This window comes from Schistocerca serialis, chromosome 1 (assembly GCF_023864345.2).
Source record: "Schistocerca serialis cubense isolate TAMUIC-IGC-003099 chromosome 1, iqSchSeri2.2, whole genome shotgun sequence".
Lineage (NCBI taxonomy): Eukaryota > Metazoa > Arthropoda > Insecta > Orthoptera > Acrididae > Schistocerca > Schistocerca serialis.
In genome coordinates, this window is record NC_064638.1 from 1063157912 (window position 1) to 1063181744 (window position 23833).

Consider the following 23833-nt stretch of genomic DNA (forward strand, 5'->3'; position numbering starts at 1 on the left):
AATTCACCAGTAAATTTTTTTTAAAAACTGATATGACATACATAATTCTAACATTGATTATGTCAGAGCAGTATTTCCTTCGGATCTAAAAAGGTTGAAGCAGGAGAGTGTATGATCGCCATTGACAAGTTAGTGGTGCAGTGGGCCAGTTTTATTGCCACATCCATACACATCGTTCGGTGTCTAGGCCATGGTGATATTAACTGACCAGGAATCTGTCCACACAATGATACATTTATTTGTGGTAAGGGAACACACTACCAATTAACAGTGTTTTTAATAACAAAAGTCTGTGCTCTCACAATCATGTGACAGCAGTAACAGGCATTGTACAATATATCTTCTTGAACACTGTTCACAGAGAATGTACACTCACCAGTGATAGAGCATGTTGCTTGATTGTGGGAAGGCTAGGAAATAGTGGATGCATGAAACCGATAAATGTCTTCCCAAAACGCAGGTTGCTGTGCACTTCACAGTTGCATTAAAACAATATGTACAAACAGACAGCTGTAACTAAAGGATCCCCTGTGCATTTTGGGTAACTCTCATTAAGCTCGATCCAAGTGGCTTGTAGCATGCAGAATCAGACTTCCATTGCACAGCTCATACCAGCATCTGCATTGTTTCCTGCTCGCCCATTCCTGCTCGCCCGTGTGCATCGCACAATTCAAAAATTTGGTCTAATGGTAAATCGGCAGGCGCGCCATTGGATAACAGGCACTGCTAGCATTTATTAACTGTAACTATGACTCTGGTGTTAATGCATTCCTCAGCTCAGTTGCCACACAGATCCCCCTTTGGGGAACAGAGCTCTGGAGCTGCGAGAAGGCGCCAGCAAACAGCTTGTGACTAGTTTGTTTAGAATTCATGCACTTTGTGGTGCCGTCACATGAGTGCGATAGTGGTGGGTTGGTCCATGGTGGCTGGGCAGTGGCCGTAGACATCAGCACGCAGGCTGGCAGAGCACGTCGTGGTTGTGTACGCATGCAGCTGGCTAGTGACAGTGGCAGCAGGCTACACGTGGTCCATAGCCATATACGATTCATCTTGGAGGACACTAAAACACAAGCAAAGTCTAGTTAGCGATTAATATAACGAAACAAAGCGCTCATAAGTTACACAGTTAATGCAAGGTAAAGATATAAAACAGTCACTAATTAGCACTGTTTTTAGTCCACTGACACAGTCCAACATGGAAGCAGGGTGTGCTACTTGATCCAGCCTCGATGCTCGAGACATTGGAGAACAGTCTTAACTCACATAAGCAGTGTGTTATTGCAACACAAATGTGGGTCTCATAACTGGGATGGAATAGCCCAGCGACACAGTGGTCGAAGTCTAGAGTTTGAAGGGAATGCAAACATGGAAACCAGCATGGCAGTTGATCCAGCCTCAACACCTAATGCAGCAGAGGCACAGGGACAGACCCATGTCCAAGAGCTGCAAGAGACAAGCTGCAGACGATATGGGAGATGATGACTGGAGATCAGCTGATGATGTGGCCTGCTGGGGATAGGGTCTCTACAGCAAGTGGTGGCTCAGGGGTTATATTCTACATCTGCTGGGCCACATGTGGGCTGTGTCACATAACCTGACATTGTTAGTTGTGAGACAATGGAGGTCTGAGGCCAAATAATACGAGGTGTGACAATAAAGTAATGAGACTGATTTTCTTTGCAAGATGTGGTACCTATGCAGGCTTGTGTAGGCACAATATCTTTGATCTTGGTCTATAAGCTGCATCTAGTCCAAGCGGCACATCGATGCAAGTGCTCAGTTGTGAGTTGTGCTGTAATAAGCTAACATGTGTTTTGTGTCTCTTGTCATGGAAATGGAAACGTATAATAAAGCGCAACGGTATGCCATTTCTTTTTGTGTTAAATTGGGTGAAAACGTGACGACAACTTACATTAAGCTTCAGAAGGCTTTTGGAGAGGAGGTTATGTCAAGAGCTCAAGTTTTTCGTTGGCATAAAATGTTTAGTGAAGGCAGAACAAATGTTGAAGATGAAGACCGCAGTGGACGACCATCAGCCTCACGGACAGATGTCGACTTGGTGGGTGCGTGAACTCGTACGATCTGATCGAAGATTATCTGTGAAAATGATTGCAGAAGAACTGAACATCAATCGAGAAACGGTTCGTCTAATAACAACTGAAGATCTTGGTATGAGAAAGATTTGTGCAGAAATGGTACACAAAAATCTCAGACCACAACAGCGAGAAACACGGAAAAATGTTGCAGCCAATCTATTAGAGCAAACGGAAATCAATCCAGAATTGTTGAGCCGTGTTATCACAGGTGATGAAAGTTGGTTTTTTCAGTACGATCCAGAGACAAAACGCTCAAAAGGATCACCCACACCAAAAAAAGCTCACATGTTTAAGTCAAAAGTGAAATGCATGCTTGTGTGCTTCTTTGATTCCAAGGGAATTGTTCATAAATAGTGGACAAACAGTTAACCAATATTACTACAAAGAAATTTTAGAAAGACTTCGTAAAAGAGTTCTTCGTGTCCGTGCCAACATTGCTGATAATTGGATTCTGCATCATGACAATACGCTATCCCATACTGCTCTGTCAGTACAGCAATTTTTAACCTCAAAACAAATTTCAGTATTACCGCAGCCACCTTATTCACCAGACATCGCTCCATGCGACTTTTTTCTATTTCCAAGAGTCAAAACGGCGGTCAAGGGACACCATTTTCAAACAACACAAGATGTCTAAAAAGCTGTGACGAGGGTCTTGGAGGATATTACAGAAGATGAGTTCCAGAAATGTTACCATCAATGGTAGAAGCGCTGGAAAAAGTGTGTGCAATCAGAAGGGAAGTACTTTGAAGGAGACAACACTACACTTGACTGAAACGGTAAGCAACATTTTTTTTCACATCAGTCTCATTACTTTATTGTCACACCTTGTATATTCAAAATGACGGCTGAGTTTTCCCCATACCCCTATGATGTCACAACCACTCCACTGCCGGGTGGTGGTGGGATATTTTTATGGGAAAAACGTCAATTGGGTACCTCCACTAACCTAACTCCCCCACCCCTCCCCCCACTCATACGACGTCTCCCACCCACCCCCTAGCCCCTCCTATGATGTCACCTCTGTAAATGGCGAGAAACTGTCAGTCTCTGTCCAGCTGAGGAAGGTTAGGTTAGCGTACTTTAATTATTTTTTATGGGAAACGGTAATTCTGTTATTGAAGAGGAAGGCAGGGTATTTATTTCTTTCCTTATTTATTTATGTATAGCTCAGTTGTCTACCTCCAGTAACCTACCTCAGAGTCGTGCATGTTCGCCTTGACGTGCATTGCCTGAGTGAGCTAGTTCATACAACACCCACCAGAGGGAGCTGTTAGCATCCCCACTTATCCTGCCCATTCCTAAGACAATCACCAATCCCACCTCTACCCCTCCCTGGATATAGCGGAAAATAGTAAGTATCCATTCAACTGCTCGAGAGAAAGGTTAGGCCTTAAGGGAGGTATAGCTTTGACATGAAAAATTTCGATTTCAGTGCGTGTCGAGTTGTAGAGGTATGAAATATTTTACGTGGAAAAAATTAAGTCCATTCTTAAGGAGGACACAGATTTACGTGGGAAATTGATATTTACAGATCTACACTCGTCATGAAGAGATGTTTCCGATACTTCGCTCATTATCAAATACTATATGGTTATGGAATGAGGCTTGCTTCGCTTTCGACTGCCTAGTTTCATACCTATTTGAGATAAGCTGTTGCATGTCTCTCTCTCTCTCTTTATCAGCCCAACAGGCCCAAGAGTTCCACAAGCCTGTTGTTCAACTGCGAGGTATACTGGCGCTCTACATATTTCCCGTCTTTATTTGGTTGAGTGAACATCGATTGTAAAGTATTGTTTGTACCAAAATGGTGAAACACCGCTAGAGGTGTTTTAATGCCTTAGATGACTTTGTAAAGTTTAAGGATGATGTGGAATCTGTTATATCATTGACATCGGAATTCGTTACAAAATATGAGTGAAACTACCAGTTTTCTCTGTTTTCGAGTTTTCATGTACAAATCATCACAGACAAAATAAACTTCTGATTACTCAGTGGCATATAGCGTATGCCACACCAAAATTCTAGCTCTCTAGTGATGTATTTTCCACTCTTTACATTCTGAATTATACTGTGCAGGTGACTGGTAGCACACTGCTAAGCGGTTGGTATCGAGAACAGTACGTAAATGGTATGATATTCCAGAAGACCGTGTGAAAATACATTAAATCTGAGAATTGTCATATGCTGCTCGATGATTTCAATATAAAAGCATCACAAATATATATATATATATATATATATATTATTATTATTATTATTATTATTCACGTTTGGGCCCTACTGGACCACGCGAAGTACAATCACGGGGCATTCAGTTATTTTCTTTTAGACTTTCTCTCTGCCCAAATTGTTTTCATTCTCTCGGAATGAGCTCTTTTCCTTTCATCAGACCATGTGGTTCCAGTTTTCTTTGGTTTTTCAGCTTGACCAACTACCCAGTCATTAATTTTTTGCCCAAATAATTTTCTGTCTTGAATTTCATCTTGTTTTATATCTGCCTCTTTCATGTCCTCTTTTATAGCAGCAATCCATTTTATTGTCTCAAATTTAGCTTTACTTCGATTTTCGTAGAATTCCACTACTTGTTTAGTTAGTCTGGTAGCATCCATTCTTTTAATATGCCCATAAAATTTTAATCTGCGTTTTTTCATATCCGAATATATGCTGGTGTATTGTTGAATTTCACTATTTGCTCTTAGCCTGTATGTTCCTTCTTCAGTATATTTTGGACCTAGAATTTTTCTGATTACTTTTCTTTCTCTTTTTTGGATTTCTTGAATGTCCTTTTTTCTGTTTAAAATTAGCGTTTCAGCCCCATAAAGGCACTCTGGTTTTATGACCGTGTTGTAATGTCTCAATTTAGAGTACCTCGAGAGACATTTTTTGTTGTAGATGTCTTTTGTAAGTCTAAAAGCTGTCTCCATCTTTTGACAACGAATTTCATTTCCAATTTTTTCTAGACCAGTCTCTGAGATTGTTTCACCTAAATATTTGAATTGCGAAACTCTTTCGATTTTTCCATACTTAGTTTCCAAAAGTTTGGGTGCCACTTTGTTGCTAGTCATATACTGTGTTTTTTCAAATGAGATTTGGAGACCTACTCTTTCTGCTGTTTCTTTAAGAATTTCTATTTGTTTCTGAGCAATTTGGATGTCCTGCGTTAGAATAACCAAGTCGTCTGCAAAGGCCAAACAGTCTATTCGAATATTTGTTCGTCCTAATTTCACTGGTTGGTCAATTTTGAACTCCAATTTTCGTTCGCGCCACTCTTGTATTACTTTTTCTAGAACGCAGTTAAATAGCAACGGAGAGAGTCCATCACCTTCCCTCACGCCTGTTTTTATTTCAAAGGATTCTGAAATTTCTCCTCTGAACTTTACTTTTGATTTTGTACCAGTTAGCGTGTCTCTGATAATTGCCGTGGTTTTAAGATCCAGGCCTTGTTCTTTCACAATTTGGAAAAGAGATTCACGATCCACTGAGTCATAAGCCTTTCTAAAATCTACAAAGGTACAAACTAGTTTTTTATTGTAAATTTTTTAATGTCTGAGAATTAGTTTGAGGACTAAAATCTGTTCTGGGCAAGATCTATTTGGCCTGAAACCTGCTTGATATTCGCCAATTTTCCATTCAAGTTGTTGTTGTGCTCGGTTCAGAAGACATTGCGAGAGGATTTTGTATGTGACTGGAAGAAGAGAAATTCCTCAGTAATTATTAACATCAGTTTTGTCTCCCTTCTTATGAAGTGGGTGAATCAAGGCGGTTTTCCATTCATCAGGAATTTTTTCAGTTTGCCAAATGTTTTGCATGATTGAAGTAATTTCTTTAACGGTTTTTGGACCAGCTGCCTTTAAAAGTTCTGCAACAATTCCATCTTCACCAGATGCTTTGTTGTTTTTCAACCTATGAATTTCTTTAATGATTTCCTCTTCATTTGGTGCAAGTGAAACTGGATTGCATTGTTGGGGAATTTTTGGTGGAAATCTTTCTGTGGGCTCGGGGCAATTTAGAAGATTCTTAAAATATATATATATATATATATATATATATATATATATATATATATATATATATATATATATATATACTGGACTTGTCGTTCGTCACAAGGCACCCCATTCAGCTGTGGACAGGGCCGACGAACCCTCGCGCAGTCTGCAGTGGTCCCGGTCTATTTCATAAAAGTCGCACAGTGGCTGGACACAGTATTCGAAGCTACTCCTGGATAATTAGGTAAATTTCGTGATTGTCATTACCATGGGAATTTTTTTCGAGTAGGACAGCGTATTGTTTTCGTTCACAGTTTTCTAGTGTGCCTTTTGATACACGTAGCCTAACAGTGCAATGGGTGTGCCAGTGCTGAGACTCGTGGCACACAGATGGCGCGGTGTTCAGCCCGGGAGCAGGAATTGGCAGTTGATGCTGTGGGGAGCGGGGGAGCGACAGCCAATTCCTGGGGGGGGGGGGGGAGGGGCATTGTGAAAGTATGCTGCTGTTCTAGACCAGTGACAGCTTCTCTTTGCTGTCGTTCATCTGTACACAGGAGGCTGAGTGCATATTGTGTTTGGATCCTGCAGAATGGACCATGTCACTCTCGTGAAATGTTAAGATGCCTCCTCCTGCTGTCTCACATGGGAGCCACTTGGAGCGCCACCTCTGGTGGCCGTCAGGTATCATGACAGTCGGCACGTGCGTTGCAGCTCTTCTACAAGCCACAGGCACATGCAGGGCAATGAATAAACTACACCACCACCCAAACAGGATGTGTCACCCCCCCCCCCCCCCCAGGCAGTCTGGAACCTCATGCTGCGCCATGCTGTGTGTTAAATATGCAGTTACAAGACAAGCATTGTGTGTAGTAGTAGCTTTTAACCGCCACTGCTCTAGCACCCTGCAATTTACAAAGTTTTTTTCATGTTGTTTTATTATATCCCATAGCATATGATTGTAATTTACATATGATGTGGTGTTACTCTTTGTGCAGCATTGATGTTATTATCAGTAGCAGGTATGTGTAGTCCTATATTGTGTCACCCTCTCTCTTATACACCTAACATCTTCTAAAAGACCATTTCCTTACAACAAAGTCCTCTACAGTAGCACATACCAATTCCTGCAGACCACGTATGTTCATGGCACTTTGTTGCTTTAGAAATACTGCCTGTGATGCCTCTCAAGCTGTTAATTTTGATGTAGGAACATCAAGCACAGTGAGTAGTTGCTGCATTAACACTGCTGCTGTCAAGGAAGGGAATGCCAAGACAGGATGTGTCATACTTAGCCGTCAGCTGTCCTCAATGTATATGGCAGTTTGCTGCACAGCTTCCCCCACTCTATTTGAACGGGCCTCACATTCGAACCTCACTAATACATTCTCAATGTGCACTATAACTTTGGGGTCATTGTCAGATGCTACCCAAACATTAACATGCAGGGACCCATTTGTGGTTAAATGATGTGTACTGGTGAACGTTAACATCAATACAACAGTCTGACATTGCATAGTCGTTGTCTACCAATCCTGTGACCCTTTTTTCTTATGACTAATGTGTGAAGCAAAAGCATCATAAGAATGCTGCGAGGACCGTGTAGGGAGGCATACTCCATTCGAAAATATGATGGAAAAAATCTCTGGGAAATTCGACGTACTTCTCCCAGAAAAACAGAGGTATGTTAGAGTATTAGGAATGTATACAGGCAATATTTTACTCGGTCGGCGTTTGAGATTGGGATGGAAGTGTAATCTATAATACTGGTTTCATGTACCCCCAACCGTGCACTGTACAGCCGCTTGCAGTGTATTTGTTTTAGATGTGGAATGTTCATCACAGGTGATGACGTTGTCTGCAGGTTGGGGAGAAGACCTGTGGGGAGGGGGCGGAGTTGGTTGTTGAGCTGAAGCCTACCTAAATGTATCGCACATTAATAAGATTAGAAATACCGTACACTGTCATCGGAAGTGTTGAGTGCCCTAAAATGCTTAGCAGAAAGCATCAGGATCAAGCAGAGGTAAATGGATATGTTGGTTTCGGATTCATTTGTTGTAATCGTTAAGGAGAGCAACCCACGCACTAGGAACTGAAAAGTCGGTGAGCTAAAGCAGAGTAATATGTTAGGATCAAATTCATTAGCGTGAATCGTTATTGGACAAGTGATCTATAAACTAAGAAGTGACTGTCAAGGTAGTGAGTAATCGCGATTGCTACGAGTATGTCACCTAGAGACTATGGCACTACAATTCGGATTGAACTGTGGCTACAAAGTGGTGGTATATACTTGGGAAGGGGTGGTCAGCAGACAGGAAGTTTGCTATTGTTCACAAGACCAGTGTGTTTCGGTTTGCAGAAATATTTCTCCTCAGCACTAAGGAATGCCATTGAAGTTTAACGATTCATGCAGTGTTCTAGACAGGAATTTTGTCTATAAATAACTGGTTTATATAGTGTAGGCTCAGTACTTTGTTTACTTTTTGTTTCGTCACGTAAACAATACAGGTTACATAGTTTTTGTTTCTCCAGAAGTTTTGAATTAGTATCCGAACTTTAGGCCTAAACTTCCTTAGTAATTTAATATATTAACTGAGTAGTCTACGAAGTTATTCTTGTTTTAACTCACACTAAAACTAAAATTTGTTTTCCATGAGTGAGATGTGTATGACTTTCCGGGATTGTTAGTTCCGGGGTGTGATGTGAGGGTTGTTGCAGTTTCTTTCATGAGGGTGACTGTAGTGGCGTGGGAATTAGGGAAATAAACAATGCTCATTGGTTGTGTAGGGTTTGCTGTAGAGATAGCAGGAGGAGAAGATTTCTGCCCTTAAGACGGAACTAGATAAAGCGAAACAAGATCTGGAAATGTTAAGGGGGGGGGGGAGAAGGGAAAAGAGAGGTGGAAAGTGACAACAGTTTATAGAATAAATAGGAATACAACATTCTCAGACAGTGTAGTTGTGAATGTGGAAAACAGGTTTGATCTATTGTCACAGTTGGAAACTGATGAGCCACAAATAGATGTAGAAGTGTTTGAAAAGTAAGAAGTCAGAGAAAGCTGTAAAAAAGAAGAAGGTTTTGTTGTTAGGTAGTTCACATGGTAGAGGTGTTGGACAACTGTTGCAGGACGAGCTGTGGTCAGGTTACCACGTCACAAGCTTTTTTAAACCTAGTGCAAGTCTGGGTCAGGTGATAGAGGATGTAGGTTCACTTTGAAAAGACTTCACAAAGGAAGACACCGTCTTAATAGTGGGTGGGGCAGTCAACAACATAGATAGGACCCTAATTATTCAATTGAGAGTGGCCTGGTGAAGATAGCTTCAGCAACAAGACATACTGGTGTTGGCCTTGTGTCTGTTCTGAGGCGCCACGACCGGCCTCATTTAAACTCTTCTGTTAGGAGAGTTAATTTAGAGGTGGAACGGCTGCTTGGATCAGATATGGGGTCTCATATCAGTGTGGTTCCTGTTGACTCTATAAGCAGGTGGGACTGTACAAGGCATGGCCTTCATCTCAACAGGAAAGGTAAGGGAAAACTGTCTGGGCTAATACAAATAACTTAAGAGGGGGGGGGGGGGGGGGACTGTCACAAGTGGTAAAGTACCAGTGGTTACAAGTGACAGATCAGCAGTTTCTTTTAGGATAGAAACAAAAGATGTTCAGAGACAGGCTGAAAATGAATTCACATTGATAAAACAGGAAGCCAGAAATGAGATTTTAATGTACACAATTCATGCAAACAGCATCTGATTGAAACTAGAGTTATTCAAAAATTGGCAGGAAAATTAGGTTCATCCAGTTGTAATTCAGCCAGTGCACAAAATCAGTTATCACTGTTGCATCAGAATATCTAAGGACTAAGGGGTCAGCTTAAGGAGTTGCTTATTTGTGTTGAAGAATTAGAGTTGAGCTGGTCGTAGATTGTATTCCAAAAATGAACAGCATAGACACAGAGGTGATGACACTTTCTGCAGGACCTGACTACCATGTTGCAGGACAATGCTCAAGCTGGTCGTAGATTGTATTCCAAAAATTAACAGCATAGACACAGAGGTGATGACACTTTCTGCAGGACCTGACTACCATGTTGCAGGACAATGCTCAAGCTGGTCGTAGATTGTATTCCAAAAATTAACAGCATAGACACAGAGGTGATGACACTTTCTGCAGGACCTGACTACCATGTTGCAGGACAATGCTCAAGCTGGTCGTAGATTGTATTCCAAAAATTAACAGCATAGAGACAGAGGTGATGACACTTTTTGCAGGACCTGAGCACCATTTTGCAGGACAATGCTCAAGCACGTATAGTGCAAGCTGTTACTGATTTGTTTGACTGATAGGGCTGCTAAGTGCTAAACCATCTATTGTGCTCCCCTGACTTAAGCCCTCGTGAGGTCAACTCGATTTCTAAGCTGAAGGAAACACTTCACGGCATTTGCTTCAGAACTGCTACAAATTCGTCGGGCAACAGACCGCGCAGCTTGAACTGTCAACACGACTGACACTGCTAAGAGTATCCTACGACTTCCACATCGCTAGCAGCGGGTTATACACAATGCTGGTGACTACTTTGAAGATCAGTAAAACTTTGAAACTCATATCTATTTTGTACGAGCTGTAAATAAATAGTTGCCACTATTAAAGTTCCAACCCTCGTATATGGGAAATTGATATTTCCAGAGCCACAATCGTCATGACTGGCGTTCTATGCATTTACTGTCTTTATTTGGTTGAGGGAACATTGATTGTGATGTGTTGCTTGCGTCAAGATGAAGAAACACTCGTGGAAGAGACATTTATTGGTCCTCTAGACATGAGAAACGATTTATAAGTATTAAAACCTTAGATGATTTTGTAAAGTATAAGGATGATCTTGAATCTGTAACGTCATTGACATCGGTATTCGTTAAAAGATATGAGTGGAACTACCAGTTTCCTCTATTTTCGAGTTTTCACGTAAAAATCTTCTCAGGCAAGGTAAGTTTCTAGCTACTCAATGATCTGCAGCATGTACCACGCTGAAGTTTCGTCTCTTTAGAGACATAATTTCCATTCTTTACCTTCTGAATTATACTGTGCTGGCGATTGGCAGCTTACTGCTATGTGATTGATATCGAGAACAGTCGCGTAAATTGTGTGATATTCCGAAAACAATGTGAAAATACATGAAATTCTGGGTATTTTCATAAGCTACTCGATCATTTCAGCATAAAAGTATCACAAATATCGTCATTTTTTGTCGTGTAAAATTAGATATTGCAGTTGATATCGCTAAATTAATTCACGATTGATGAAGCAAAAACGTAGTTTTTTGACATGTAAAATCCCTTGTTCGACTGTAAGGTGGTGTGAACCGTGACGTCACACTTGTCTGTCAGAGTGAGACAAATCTCTCTCTCTCTCCCTATCTCTCTCACACACACAGTCTCACTCACACTCTCTCACCATCCAGCAGGTCTTTTCCCTGGACATGTTGTTTGTTACAAGATACCCCACTCAGGAGTGGACAGAACCAGCTACCCCTCGCACAGTGTACAGCGGTTCCGTTCCATTTCATGAAAGGCGCACGGCAGTGGGACGCAGTATACGAAGCTTCTTCTGGATAGTGAGGTAATTTTCGTGATTCTTGTTAACATTGCAATTTTTTTCCTCCCGAGTAGGATGGTGCACTGTTTTCGTTCACAGTTTTCTCGTCTGTAGGTTTGTGCCATGAATTCCATTGTCTTTTGATACATACGGCCTAACGGTGCAATGCGCATGCCAGCGCTAAGACTCGTGGCACCTGGATGGCGTGGTGTACGGCCCAGGAGCTGGGACTGGTGGCTGACTCTACAGATGGCATCAGCTAGTTATGGCGGATATGTGGATAAGTCGGGGCGTGTCTGTAAGTTTCTTACTTTCCCGGTATTTGAATTTCCCACAGCGTTCGTGAGATGTTCTAGACAGGACTTTTGTTTACGAAGGACTGTTTGGTATTGACAGGTACACTACTGGCCATTAAAATTACTACACCACGAAAATGACGTGCTACCGACAGGAAGAAGATGCTGTGGTATGCAAATGATTAGCTTTGCAAAGCATTCACACGAGGTTTGCGCCGGTGGCGACGCCTACAACGTGCTGACATGACGAAAGTTTCCAACCGATTTCTCAAACACAAACAGCAGTTGACCGGCGTTGCCTGGTGAAACGTTGTTGTGATGCCTCGTGTAAGGAGGAGAAATGCGTACCATCACGTTTCCGACTTTGATAAAGGTCGGATTGTAGCCTATCGCGATTGCGGTTTATCGTATCGCGACATTGCTGCTCGCATTGCTCGAGATGCGACTGTTAGCAGAATATGGAATCGGTGGATTCAGGAGGGTAATACGGAAAGTCGTGCTGGATCCCAATGGCCTCGTATGACTAGCAGTCGAGATGACAGGCATCTTATCCACATGGCTGTAACGGATATGCGACTGCTCGAGATGCGACTGTTAGCAGAATATGGAATCGGTGGATTCAGGAGGGTAATACGGAAAGTCGTGCTGGATCCCAATGGCCTCGTGTGACTAGCAGTCGAGATGACAGGCATCTTATCCACATGGCTGTAACGGATCGTGCAGCCACGTCTCGATCCCTGAGTCATCAGATGGGGACGTTTGCAAGACAACAACCATCCGCACGAACAGTTCGATGACGTTTGCAGCAGCATGGACTATCAGCTCGAGGACCATGGCTGCGGTTGTCCTTGACGCTGCGTCACAGACAGGAGGGCCTGCGGTGGTGTACTCAACGACGAACCTGGGTGCACGAATGACAAAACGTCATTTTTTCGGATGAATCCAGGTTCTGTTTACAGCATCATGATGGTCGCATCCGTGTTTGGCGACATCGCGGTGAACGCATATTGGAAGCGTGTATTCGTCATCGCCATACTGGCGTATCACCTGGCTTGATGGTACGGGGTCCCATTGGTTACACGTCTCGGTCACCTCTTGTTCGCATTGACGGTACTTTGAACAGTGGACGTTACATTTCAGATGTGTTACGACCCGTGGCTCTACCCTTCATTCAATCCCTGCGAAACCCTACATTTCAGCAGAATAATGCACGACTGCATGTTGTAGGTCCTGTACGGGCCTTTCTGGATACAGAAAATGTTCGACTGTTGCCCTGGCTAGCACATTCTCCAGATCTCTCACCAACTGAAAGCGTCTGGTCAATGGTGGCCGAGCAACTGGCTCTTCACAATACGCCAGTCACTACTCTTGATGAACTGTGATATCATGTTGAAGCTGCATGGGCAGCTGTACCTGTACACGCCATCCAAGCTCTGTTTGACTCAATGGCCAGGCGTATCAAGGTCGTTATTACGGCCAAGGGTGGTTGTTCTGGGTACTGATTTGTCAGGATCTATGCGCCCAAATTGCGTGAAAATGTAATAACATGTCAGTTCTAGTATAATTTATTTGTCAAATGGATACCCGTTTATCATCTGCATTTCTTCTTGGTGTAACAACTTTAATGGCCAGTAGTGTATTACCCCTCTCTCTGCTGGGAGAGCCTTTAGCATTAATGTCAGAATGCTCTGGAAGCAGCCATGTTATTGAACGTTGCTGTTGAAAGTTTTGACACTGGAGAGTTTAGAGAGCTGTGTCTCTGAAAGGACATTGTCTGAGAAAATGATCGACAGCGTCCCTTATTTATGAACGGAGAGGACCACACACACACACACACACACACACACACACGCACACACATAGGTGTTGCAAAAGTGTGCTATTGTTCTAGACCGGTGACAGCTTCTGTTTGCTCTCATCCGTTTACAAAAGTCAGGTTGAGTGCATATTTGTGTTTGGATCGCATAGAATGGACCACGTCACTATTGTGACATTGTAACCGGACACTTCATGGTGTCTCATATAGGGGCCGCTTGGAGTGTCCCGCAATAATTCTGCCAGTGGCAGTCAGGTAGTGCGAGAGTCAGAAACTTGTGTGGCAGCTCCTCCACAGGCTTCAGACAAACACAGGGCATTGAGCGAGTAGCAGCACCACTCAAGATGATGCGTCTCCATACGGCAGCGCAGGACCTCACACTGTGTCACATTGTGTGTTAAATACACGATTATGAGTGTTGTGTGTAGTAGTACCTTTTAAAATTCACTGTGCTAGCACCCAGTAATTTACAAAGTATTTTGTGTTGTTTTTATATCCCAAAGCATATGGCTGTAATTTACAGGTCTAATGGAGTTACTTTTTGTGCAGCTTAGCGTTATTACCAGGAGCAAATACGTGCAATCCGATCTTTTAATAACACTGCAGTTCTTATTTCTCCGTGATTTCTATTTGTATACCACTTTTGGGGGTTGTTTCAGTTATCGTTTCAGACCAAGTCTTTTTCTCGACAAATCACAATTTGAGGAAAAAGATTTATTTCGATTTTTAGATCAAGAGAGCGTCCTATGCAGGATTACTATTTATTCTGAGTCCATCTGCTACCATTCTTGGGTAGTACTGTGAATTTTTTTCTAGCAGCATATACTAGTTGTGTTATATCGTCAATTTTGAGACGTATGGCGAATTTAGCCACTCATTGTGTAGCACTGACGTATAGATGTGTAATTGGGAGCGATTTTCAATTCAGTTTTCCACCAAAAATAAATAAAGTACACTAGAGTAACCTAACCTGCAGCTCCTGCAGCACAACACAGCCTGACCATTTCCCACCATTTCCAGGGGAAGAGTGGTGGTGGTGGAGAGCAGTTTAATGTCATATGAATGGAGGGAGGAGGGAAGGCCAACAGTGCACTCTGGTGGATGCAGTGGGAACTAGTTCAGTTGGCCCTTGCAGGTCACGGAGAACACACGTCTCCAAGTTAGGTTGCTGGAGGTACCCCAATTGAGCTATAAATAAATAAATAAAATACCCTGTCTTCTCTCCAGCACAGAATTACCATTAAACACTAAAAATAAATAATGTACACTAACCTAACCTTCTTCTCCAGCAGCTAGACACAGATTGTTTTCCGGTATTTCCAGAGATGACATCATGGGACGAGTTGGGGTGATGGCATCTATGCACCACCAGCGAGTGCAGGTATGTGCATGGGCTTTGCTGGAGGGCCTCCCTGACTAGTAGAGGGGCAAGTGTTGTCTGTCAACACATCATCTTCAGCTGTGTTGAAGAAATGATCAGCTGCTGGAGTGGACAAGACGTAAGCTGGCCTGACTTGGTTGATCAGGGCTTTAGTCAGCATTCTGTTTACACTAGATGTCGAATGTTGCTCATCATGGATGGTCACATCTTGTGGGTCCGAGTTGAGCAGCTAAAGTGGTGACAACATTATGTATGTAATCACTGTAGATGAGTATGTACAAATATTTTGCTGGTCTCATGCCATATCGGTGCATATGGTCAGAGGCCAGCCATATGGGTGCACAGACATTCTACCAATAGTGGGTTTATGGGCTCATGTGATGGTAGTACTTCCAACATGAAATCCTCTGGAATGGCGAGTTGTTGTCTGTAGTTGAGATCAGCAGTTTATTCACAACCTGAGTAGTACCACTGGGAGTGCTTCTGTCCAGATAGTGTCAAGATAAGTTAGGGTGGCTTTCAGCCCCTTATGGAGCCGCTCCACCATGCTATTAGACGCTGGGTAGCAGCTAGTGGGTCTGTGCAAATGAACGTCACACTGTTGTACGATGTGTGTCAACAGCACTCACTAAAATCAGCGACTTTGGTCTGCTGTGATGTGACTGGGGCATCCAAAACATGTTATCCACGTGTCAATAAGGGCAATGACGATGCTCTCGGTGGTGATGTCCGCTACAGGTGCTGTCTCCAGCCAATGAGTGAAATCGTCCATTGTCATTAGCAGGTACCACTTCCTATGGGGCAAAAGAAGCGGGCTCACAGTATCAATGTGGACATGCGCATGGACATGCACAGAGGGAACATGCAAAAAGTGATGTGTCACATCAGGCAAGGCGCTACAGGTGCATGGATGTGCCTCCTGACTTTGGCACAATAACATGCAGTACAAGTGCGTGCCCATTGACAGAAGTCTTTCCAGAATCCTGCCCAGATGAAACATGCAGCGATCAGCAACACAGGATGTGACATTCCATGGGAGCAGTCCAAAGCACTGTGCTAGAATTTGTCTGGGAGAAACAGGCAGTGCGTGCCTGTGGATACGTCGCATCTTATCTTACAGGTGGAGCCATGAATGAGCACTAGTTCAAATCGTAGGCCATTTGAGGCCTAATGCCAGAGGTTGTCAGATGTTTGTCTGTCTTCTGTTCTTGGTCAATGTCCTCAAAATTCACAGGAGGGGAGACAATGGCACAAGCATGGGACAAGCAGTCGGTGATGGTATTGTCTACCGTGGAAATTTGGCGAATGTCTGTGGAGATCTGCGACATATACTCCGACTGCCAGGATTGGTGTAGCGAACATTTGCTGTTGTTGACACATAACATGTGAGTGATGGGCTTGTGATCGGTGTAAATAATGAAGGAAGGGGCTTCTACTGACAGGTGGAAGTATTTTACCGCCTCCACAGGTATCGATTTCATAAGAAGAAGCTGAGTGGCTGCCAGCTACCAGTGATGCACTGCTGAAGCACTGCACGTATGGCGGTCAGGCTAGCATCCACAACTATGTCCACTTCACGGTCATACACTGGGTGAGTGAGCTGTGCCACTTCCACTTCCACTTGTTTTCAGCAAAGCTTTCTTCCACTGCATCCGTCCAGCACATGGGAGTCCCATCGCAGGAGGGCCGTGTTGATCAGCTGTCAGCAGTTCCCGCATAGTGGCACTTTTAGGGATATGATGCCAATAATAGTTCAGCAAGCTGAGGTAGCGGTGTAATTCTTCATGTGTCTATCGATCTGCTCGAACACTGTTCCTGGTGGATGTACACTCCTTATGGAGCCTCTCCACCTTGCCATTGGACGCTGGGTGGTAGCTAGTGGTTCTGTGCAAATGTACGTAACTTAGTTGTACGATGTGTGTGAACAGCACTCACTAAAATTGGCGACTTTGGTCTGCTGTGATGTGACTGGGGCATCCGAAACATGCCATCCACGTGTCAACAAGGGCAGTTACGATGGCCTCAGTGGTGATGTCTGCTACAGGTACTGTCTCTAGCCAATTGTCCAATTGCCCAATCACGCAACTTCATGAACTCAGTAGCTCATCCTAGTAGCAAATCCTTTTCTGTTACTTTCATAAAGCAACATTTCAAATCTGCAAGGCAGTTTCCAGTTTTAATCTTCAAGGACAATGATGAAAAAGGAGTTCGAATTTTGCTTTGCACATCTGCAAAGCAGCAGAGTGAAGAATTAATTTTTAATAGTGTGTATTACTATAAAAAAAAAGCAATCCGTCTTCAGGCCACAAGTGGCCCATCGGGACCATCCGACCGCCGTGTCATCCTCAGTTGAGGATGCGGATAGGAGGGGCGTGTGGTTAGCACACCGCTCTCCCGGTCGTTAGGATGGTTTTCTTTGACCGGAGCCGCTACTATTCGGTCGAGTAGCTCCTCAATTGGCATTACGAGGCTGAGTGCACCCAGAAACATGGCAACAGCGCATGGCGGCTGGATGGTCACCCATCCAAGCGCCGGCCACGCCCGACAGTGCTTAACTGCGGTGATCTCACGGGAACTGGTGAATCCACTGCGGCAAGGCCGTTGCCTGTGTATTACTATACAAGAATATAAAGTTTTATCTAAGTTGTCGTTACAAAGTCTACTGCAGAACTGTCACGATCGCATTCTGTTCTTGTCGTTTCTGGCTGTGGGTGATTTTCTCTGATTGGACTGAACTGGTAACTGCCTTCCCGACCCGCAGGGCGCCGTGTACTTCGCGGTCGTGATGAAACGAGACGGACAAACGGAAGGCGCTGATAAAATTATCCCATAAGCGTTGTGAGGAGCCCGAAATAAGCTCGACCCACGTGGCCTGCGTTCAAGCAGAATCAGACTGTTGAAGAAAATGGAAGGCGCTGATAAAATTATCCCATAAGCGTTGTGAGGAGCCCGAAATAAGCTCGACCAACGTGGCCTGCGTTCAAGCAGAATCAGACTGCTGAAGAAATTTCTACACCATGCCGTTGCTGAGCTCGCACTGGCCCCCCGCTTTGTGTCCTGCGCACCTGTGCACATCGCACCGTTGCAAAAATTTGGCCTAACGGTAAACCAGCGGGTCCGCCGGCGGATGCCGGGCACTGCTAGCTTGTGCTGTCTGTAACTACGGCTCTGAAGTTCATGCATAGCAGCGCAGCTCCCACGAGGTCATTTACAAACGAAGTACTTCATTTTTCCGAACCCTTCGATTTGTCTTTATCTTTCTGTGTTTTTCATAAGCTTGTGCTATCGGTACATCAGCAACAAGTTCCTATGGTAGTCTCCAGCTCGCTGTCGCTACTTGCAGATTCCAGATCATTTACGATTACATCCGAATCGTCAAAATCTAACCCTTCTTCACTATCAGACGGACAGTCTAGGTCCATGAATTCTTCATAAGTCATCGCATTACGTCATCAATGGAGGTATGAGACCAAATAATATATTGAAAATGGGTTTTCTCCATACCCCTATGATGTCACAACCAACTCCACTGCGGGAGGTGGTGGGATATTTTAATGGAAATAGGTCAATTGGTTACCTCCACTAACCTAACTCCCCCACCCTCTCCCCACTCATATGACGTCTCCCACCCCCTCCCCACCTATGATGTCACCTCTGGAAATGGCGAGAATTGGTCAGTCTCTGCCCAGCTGCCAGAGAGGAAGATTAGGTTAGTGTACTTCATTTATTTTTGATCGGTAACGGTAATTCTGTTATTGAAGAGAAAGGCAGGGTATTTATTTATTTATTTATAGCTCAGTTGGCTGCCTTCAGTAACCTAACTCAGAGCCGTGGATGTTCGCCTTGACGTGCATTGCCTGAGTGGGCTTGTTCATACAACACCCACCAGAGGGAGCTGTTAGCCTCCCAACTTATCCCTCCCATTCCTAAGACAATAACCAACCCCACCACTACCCCTCCCTGAATATGGCGGGAAACAGTAAGTCTCCATTCAACTGCTCAAGAGAAAGGTTGAGCCTTAAGGGAAATCTACCTTTGACATGAAAAATTTCGATTTTAGTGCATGTCCAGTTGTAGAGGTATGAAATATTTTATCATCATCATTTAAAACTGATTATGCCTTTCAGCGTTCAGTCTGGAGCATAGCCCCCTTCTAAAATTCCTCCACGATCCCCTAGTCAGTGCTAACATTGGTGCCTCTTCTGATGTTAAACCTATTACTTCAAAATCATTCTTAACCTAATCCAGGTGCCTTCTCCTTGGTCTGCCCCGACTCCTCCTACCCTCTACTGCTGAACCCATGAGTCTCTTGGGTAACCTTGCTTCTCCCATGTGTGTAACATGACCCCACCATCTAAGCCTGTTCGCCCTGACTGCTACATCTATAGAGTTCATTCCCAGTTTTTCTTTGATTTCCTCATTGTGGACACCCTCCTGCCATTGTTCCCATCTACTAGTACCTGAAATCTTCCTAGCTACTTTCATATCCGTAACCTCAACCTTGTTGATAAGGTAACCTGAATCCACCCAGCTTTCGCTCCCATACAACAAAGTTGGTCGAAAGATTGAACGGTGCACAGATAACTTAGTCTTGGTACTGACTTCCTTCTTGCAGAAGAGAGTAGATCGTAGCTGACCGCTCACTGCATTAGCTTTGCTACACCTCGCTTCCAGTGTACTTCGCGGTCGTGATGAAACGAGACGGACAAACGGAAGGCGCTGATAAAATTATCCCATAAGCGTTGTGAGGAGCCCGAAATAAGCTCGACCAACGTGGCCTGCGTTCAAGCAGAATCAGACTGCTGAAGAGATTTTTACCCCATGCCGTTGCTCAGCTCGCACTGGCCCCCCGCTTTGTGTTCTCCGCACCTGTGCACATCGCACCGTTGCCAAAATTTGGCCTAACGGTAAACCAGCGGGTCCACCGGCGGATGCCGGGCACCGCTACCTTGTGCTGTCTGTTACTACAGCTCTGAAGTTCATGCATATCCGCGCAGCTGCCACGAGGTCATTTACAAACGAAGCACTTCATTTTTCCAAACCCTTCGATTTGTCTTTATATTTCTATGTTTTTCATAAGCTAGTACTGTCGGTACATCAGCAACAAGTTCCTATGGTAGTCTCCAGCTCGCTGTCGGTATTTTCAGATTCCAGATCATTTACAATCACATCCGAATCGTCAAAATCTAACCCTTCTTCACTATCAGACGGACATTCTAGGCCCATGAACTCTTCATAAGTCATCGCATTACATCATCAATTTCCAAAGTACAAGAATGACTCCACTAAACACTTGAACTGGGACAAGAAAGTAGAAGAAAGCAGAATGAAGGAAACTCTAATCTGTAATCATTCGAGTGTGGGTAGGGGCATTACTACTCACTGTTACACATATGAAGACAACATTTATTCATATAGTATGCCTGTATTAGTAGAAATAGAAGTTGATCTGGACAGTACACTCTCCAAGGGCTACAGAAGCATTATATATAATTTTTACGTTCGTGTGTTCTTGCTTACAACTACCAACAGTCATCAAAATAGAGCAAGGTGCTTCAGACTGAGAATGCTGCACAGAGCAACACACATTGTCGCATCATGAACTCATTAGCACATTCTAGTAGCAAAGTCTTTTCTGTTACTTTCATAAAACAACGTTTCCCATCTGCAACGCAGTTACCAGTTTTAATCTTCAAGGACGACGATGAAAAAAAGAGTTAAAATTTTGCTTTGCACATCTGCAGAACAGCACACTGAAGGGTTAATTTTTAATAGTGCGTATTACTATGCAGGAATATAAAATTTTATCTAAGTTATCATTACAAAGTCTACTGCAGAACTGCCATTATCGCATTCTGTACCTGTCCTTCCTAGCTGTGGGTGATTTTCTCTCATACACTGTGGTGTATTTGAAGTAATCAGCGGAACTATATTCACAGTTCATCCTTTTCCTGTTTTCCTGGTGGACATTACTTATGTTTTTGTGTTATTACCAAGTATGATTCTTGCTCTCCTACATTCCTTTGCTGTTGTAATTACCTACAAGAAAGCTTATTTATTTCTTCCTTCCACTAATGAAATGAAGAACACATTTTGTGGAGTCTCCCCTGCTCATACCACTTGCTCCTAGATATCTCACAGTTTTATGCTCAGGATAGATTCTATAGAACTAAAACTCCGTCCTAACAGGCTTCGGAAGGCACATACCGTCAGCACACCGCACTACTGGCCGCTAATTTTCAATCAGATAATTCTCAATTGGGGTCTCAAGTACACCCCCCCCCCTCCCCCTTGCCAACAGCACTCAGCAGACTCGGATTCTCAATTGGGGTCACAAGTACACCCCCCCCCCCCTTGCCAACAGCACTCACCAGACTCGGACAGTTACCCATCCGAATGCTAACCAAGCCCCACCTTGCTTAACTTCGGGGAACTGGTGTTACCACTTCGGCAAAGCCACTGCAAGATTCTGTAGAGGTCATGGTTAAATTATCTTGCCTCTTTGTCCTCACAGGAACGGCTAGGGTGGACATTTCTTTTTGGTACTTTACTATCAGTTACATTCATATAGATGTAATACAAGAAGTAGGCGATCTCTCTCTTAGAATTTTCCACAGCCTGTTTCTTTTTTGAAAGTAAATGTGATTGGTACGCCAGTTTAATCTAGATGTTTCTTTATTTGATTAGTTACTGTTAAGCAACTGTACAGATAGAATCGCATACATATACTAATTTGAAATACCTCCTCTAACTTTAATATCAAAGTAGTATGAAGACACTGAAATATATTTCTGTAATTATAATATTTTTGTCATAACGGTAGATTACGAACAGCGTCTATGGAAATTCAGCATCCAGTTTTATTCGATTTGCATTCCATGGTCTATCCAATCATTCTCCTAGCTATGCAGCATTTGATATTGTGACACGTGGACTCAATTTAATGCTCTAAGCCGCGTACGATGACGCAGAGTCTGCATGTGTTACGTCACATGTGATTACATTACGCTCTGAACGAAAAGCGTTTTGTAAACATGCTGTCAGTAACAAGCTTCGGAACAAAACAGGACTGCCCTGCTCCGCATATGCTCTGGCTATGACGCGATTTCGTTATGGCCTCGTGTCTCGACTGCGCATGCGCTACAGGCACACGATAAACTATCTCGCAGTGAAATAGGGTGTGCGGTAGCGATTCAGGACAGTGTTCGCTACCAGAGCGTAGGTCTGTGATTCCTGTCAATGTCTTTGACGCTCAAGCTATATATGTATAATCTTTGATACCGGCGAATCTGTGATGTAAACAAGAAGTCGTCTGTCAAATATTGTATTGTTCGTTGCTTTTGCTGGAAGAAGAATGGACGGACACCAAAAAGAAAATGGAATGCCATACAGTAAAACTGGTGAAAGAGACCAAGATGAAGTGAGTTTGGCTGAATGCCTCTTTATTTATTTATGTTTATTTATCCAAATATCAGCTCACAATGATATAGGGTTTGTCAAGGTAATAACAGTGCCAATCAGTAGGCCAAAATATGACATACAGCACACATAACATGCGTTAACAGGATATGACAGTATGATAATCCTTGATGATGGTGACAACAAGTGTGTTGTCATTCTGTAGGTCTTATTGTATCGCGAGGTATTGTGTCATAACATCAGACGCATCTCTGTGTAAAAGAAGTAAACAACCGCTTGTAACCGATCACATTATAGCCAAGTTTACAGATAAATTTGCAATGTGAATGTAAAGTGACTTGTTCCGCACTACGATTAATCATGTAAACGATTCATGGAACATGAAACTAACCAGCCAGTCTTGCGTGACGCGTTGAATGACTTTAGAATTTTTAAAATAGAGACTTTATTTTGTACACACAGTATTATACACAGCACCATGGTATTAAATACTCACAGTGTTAAATGATGATCTCATCGTTCATAAATTACTCAACTGAGTAATGGCAATTTTGAGCCAGAGGTTCATATACCTTTCGCTTCAGTCAACCCATCTCCAAGCTTAGCATGTCTCTATCCTTGAGTTTATTGTTGACGTTCATTCCCCATGTACTTGGGTGTATGGTGATAAACAGTTTTAGGTGATGTGTAAGGAAGCATGAAAGTTTCCGTGTGTCTAGTGTTGTATGTATGTCTGAAATAGTTTTCTTCCATTACCTCAGCACTAGGGTGTGCAAAGATGATAATCTCAAATAAGTGCAATGCAGAGATAGGTAATTATTTTTAGGTTCTTGAAGAGTGGGAGACAGGATGTTCTCGGAGAGGCAGAACACATATTTCTAATGATTCTTTTCTGAAGTAGTAGGATTCCTGAGTGTGACATGAATTCCCTCCTCCTACCCCCCCCCCTCCCCTTCCCCACACACACACACACACAAAATTAAACCATTTCTAATTTGGATTCAAAGTAACTAAGGTAAAGCATGTTCCTGCTGTTTATGTCTGTTGCACCAGACACCATGCCCGCAGTGAAAGCAAGGCTGAATAGAATGAGCGAGCTTCTCCCATAATTTGATTTTTATGTATGATATTGATGTCACTGATTTTTGGTTAATTGGTTTTAAATTGAGTAAACAGGGGGTAACTTTTTGAAATGTGGATTAGGACTTGTGTTTTTGCCCTTGGAAGGTATGGAAAGTTTTGTTTGT

The 23833-nt window shown here is 43.2% G+C and overlaps 2 protein-coding genes across 3 annotated transcripts in view; one reads left to right on the top strand and one right to left on the bottom strand.

Moving 5' to 3' along the window:
- Positions 1–303: 303 nt before the first annotated feature.
- LOC126415592 (uncharacterized) overlaps positions 304–23833 on the bottom strand; it is a 39165-nt gene continuing 15635 nt past the window's right edge. The window contains exon 2 of the mRNA XM_050083440.1: positions 304–1060. Within this exon, the coding sequence (XP_049939397.1) occupies positions 747–1060 (314 nt within the window). The 3' untranslated portion in view covers positions 304–746. The remainder of the gene's footprint in view (positions 1061–23833) is intronic.
- LOC126415566 (terpene synthase) overlaps positions 22336–23833 on the top strand; it is a 42448-nt gene continuing 40950 nt past the window's right edge. The window contains exon 1 of one of the 2 annotated variants that reach the window (XM_050083439.1): positions 22336–22587. In XM_050083439.1, the coding sequence (XP_049939396.1) occupies positions 22522–22587 (66 nt within the window). In that variant the 5' untranslated portion in view covers positions 22336–22521. The remainder of the gene's footprint in view (positions 22588–23833) is intronic. The other variant, XM_050083438.1, reaches the window with a different exon arrangement.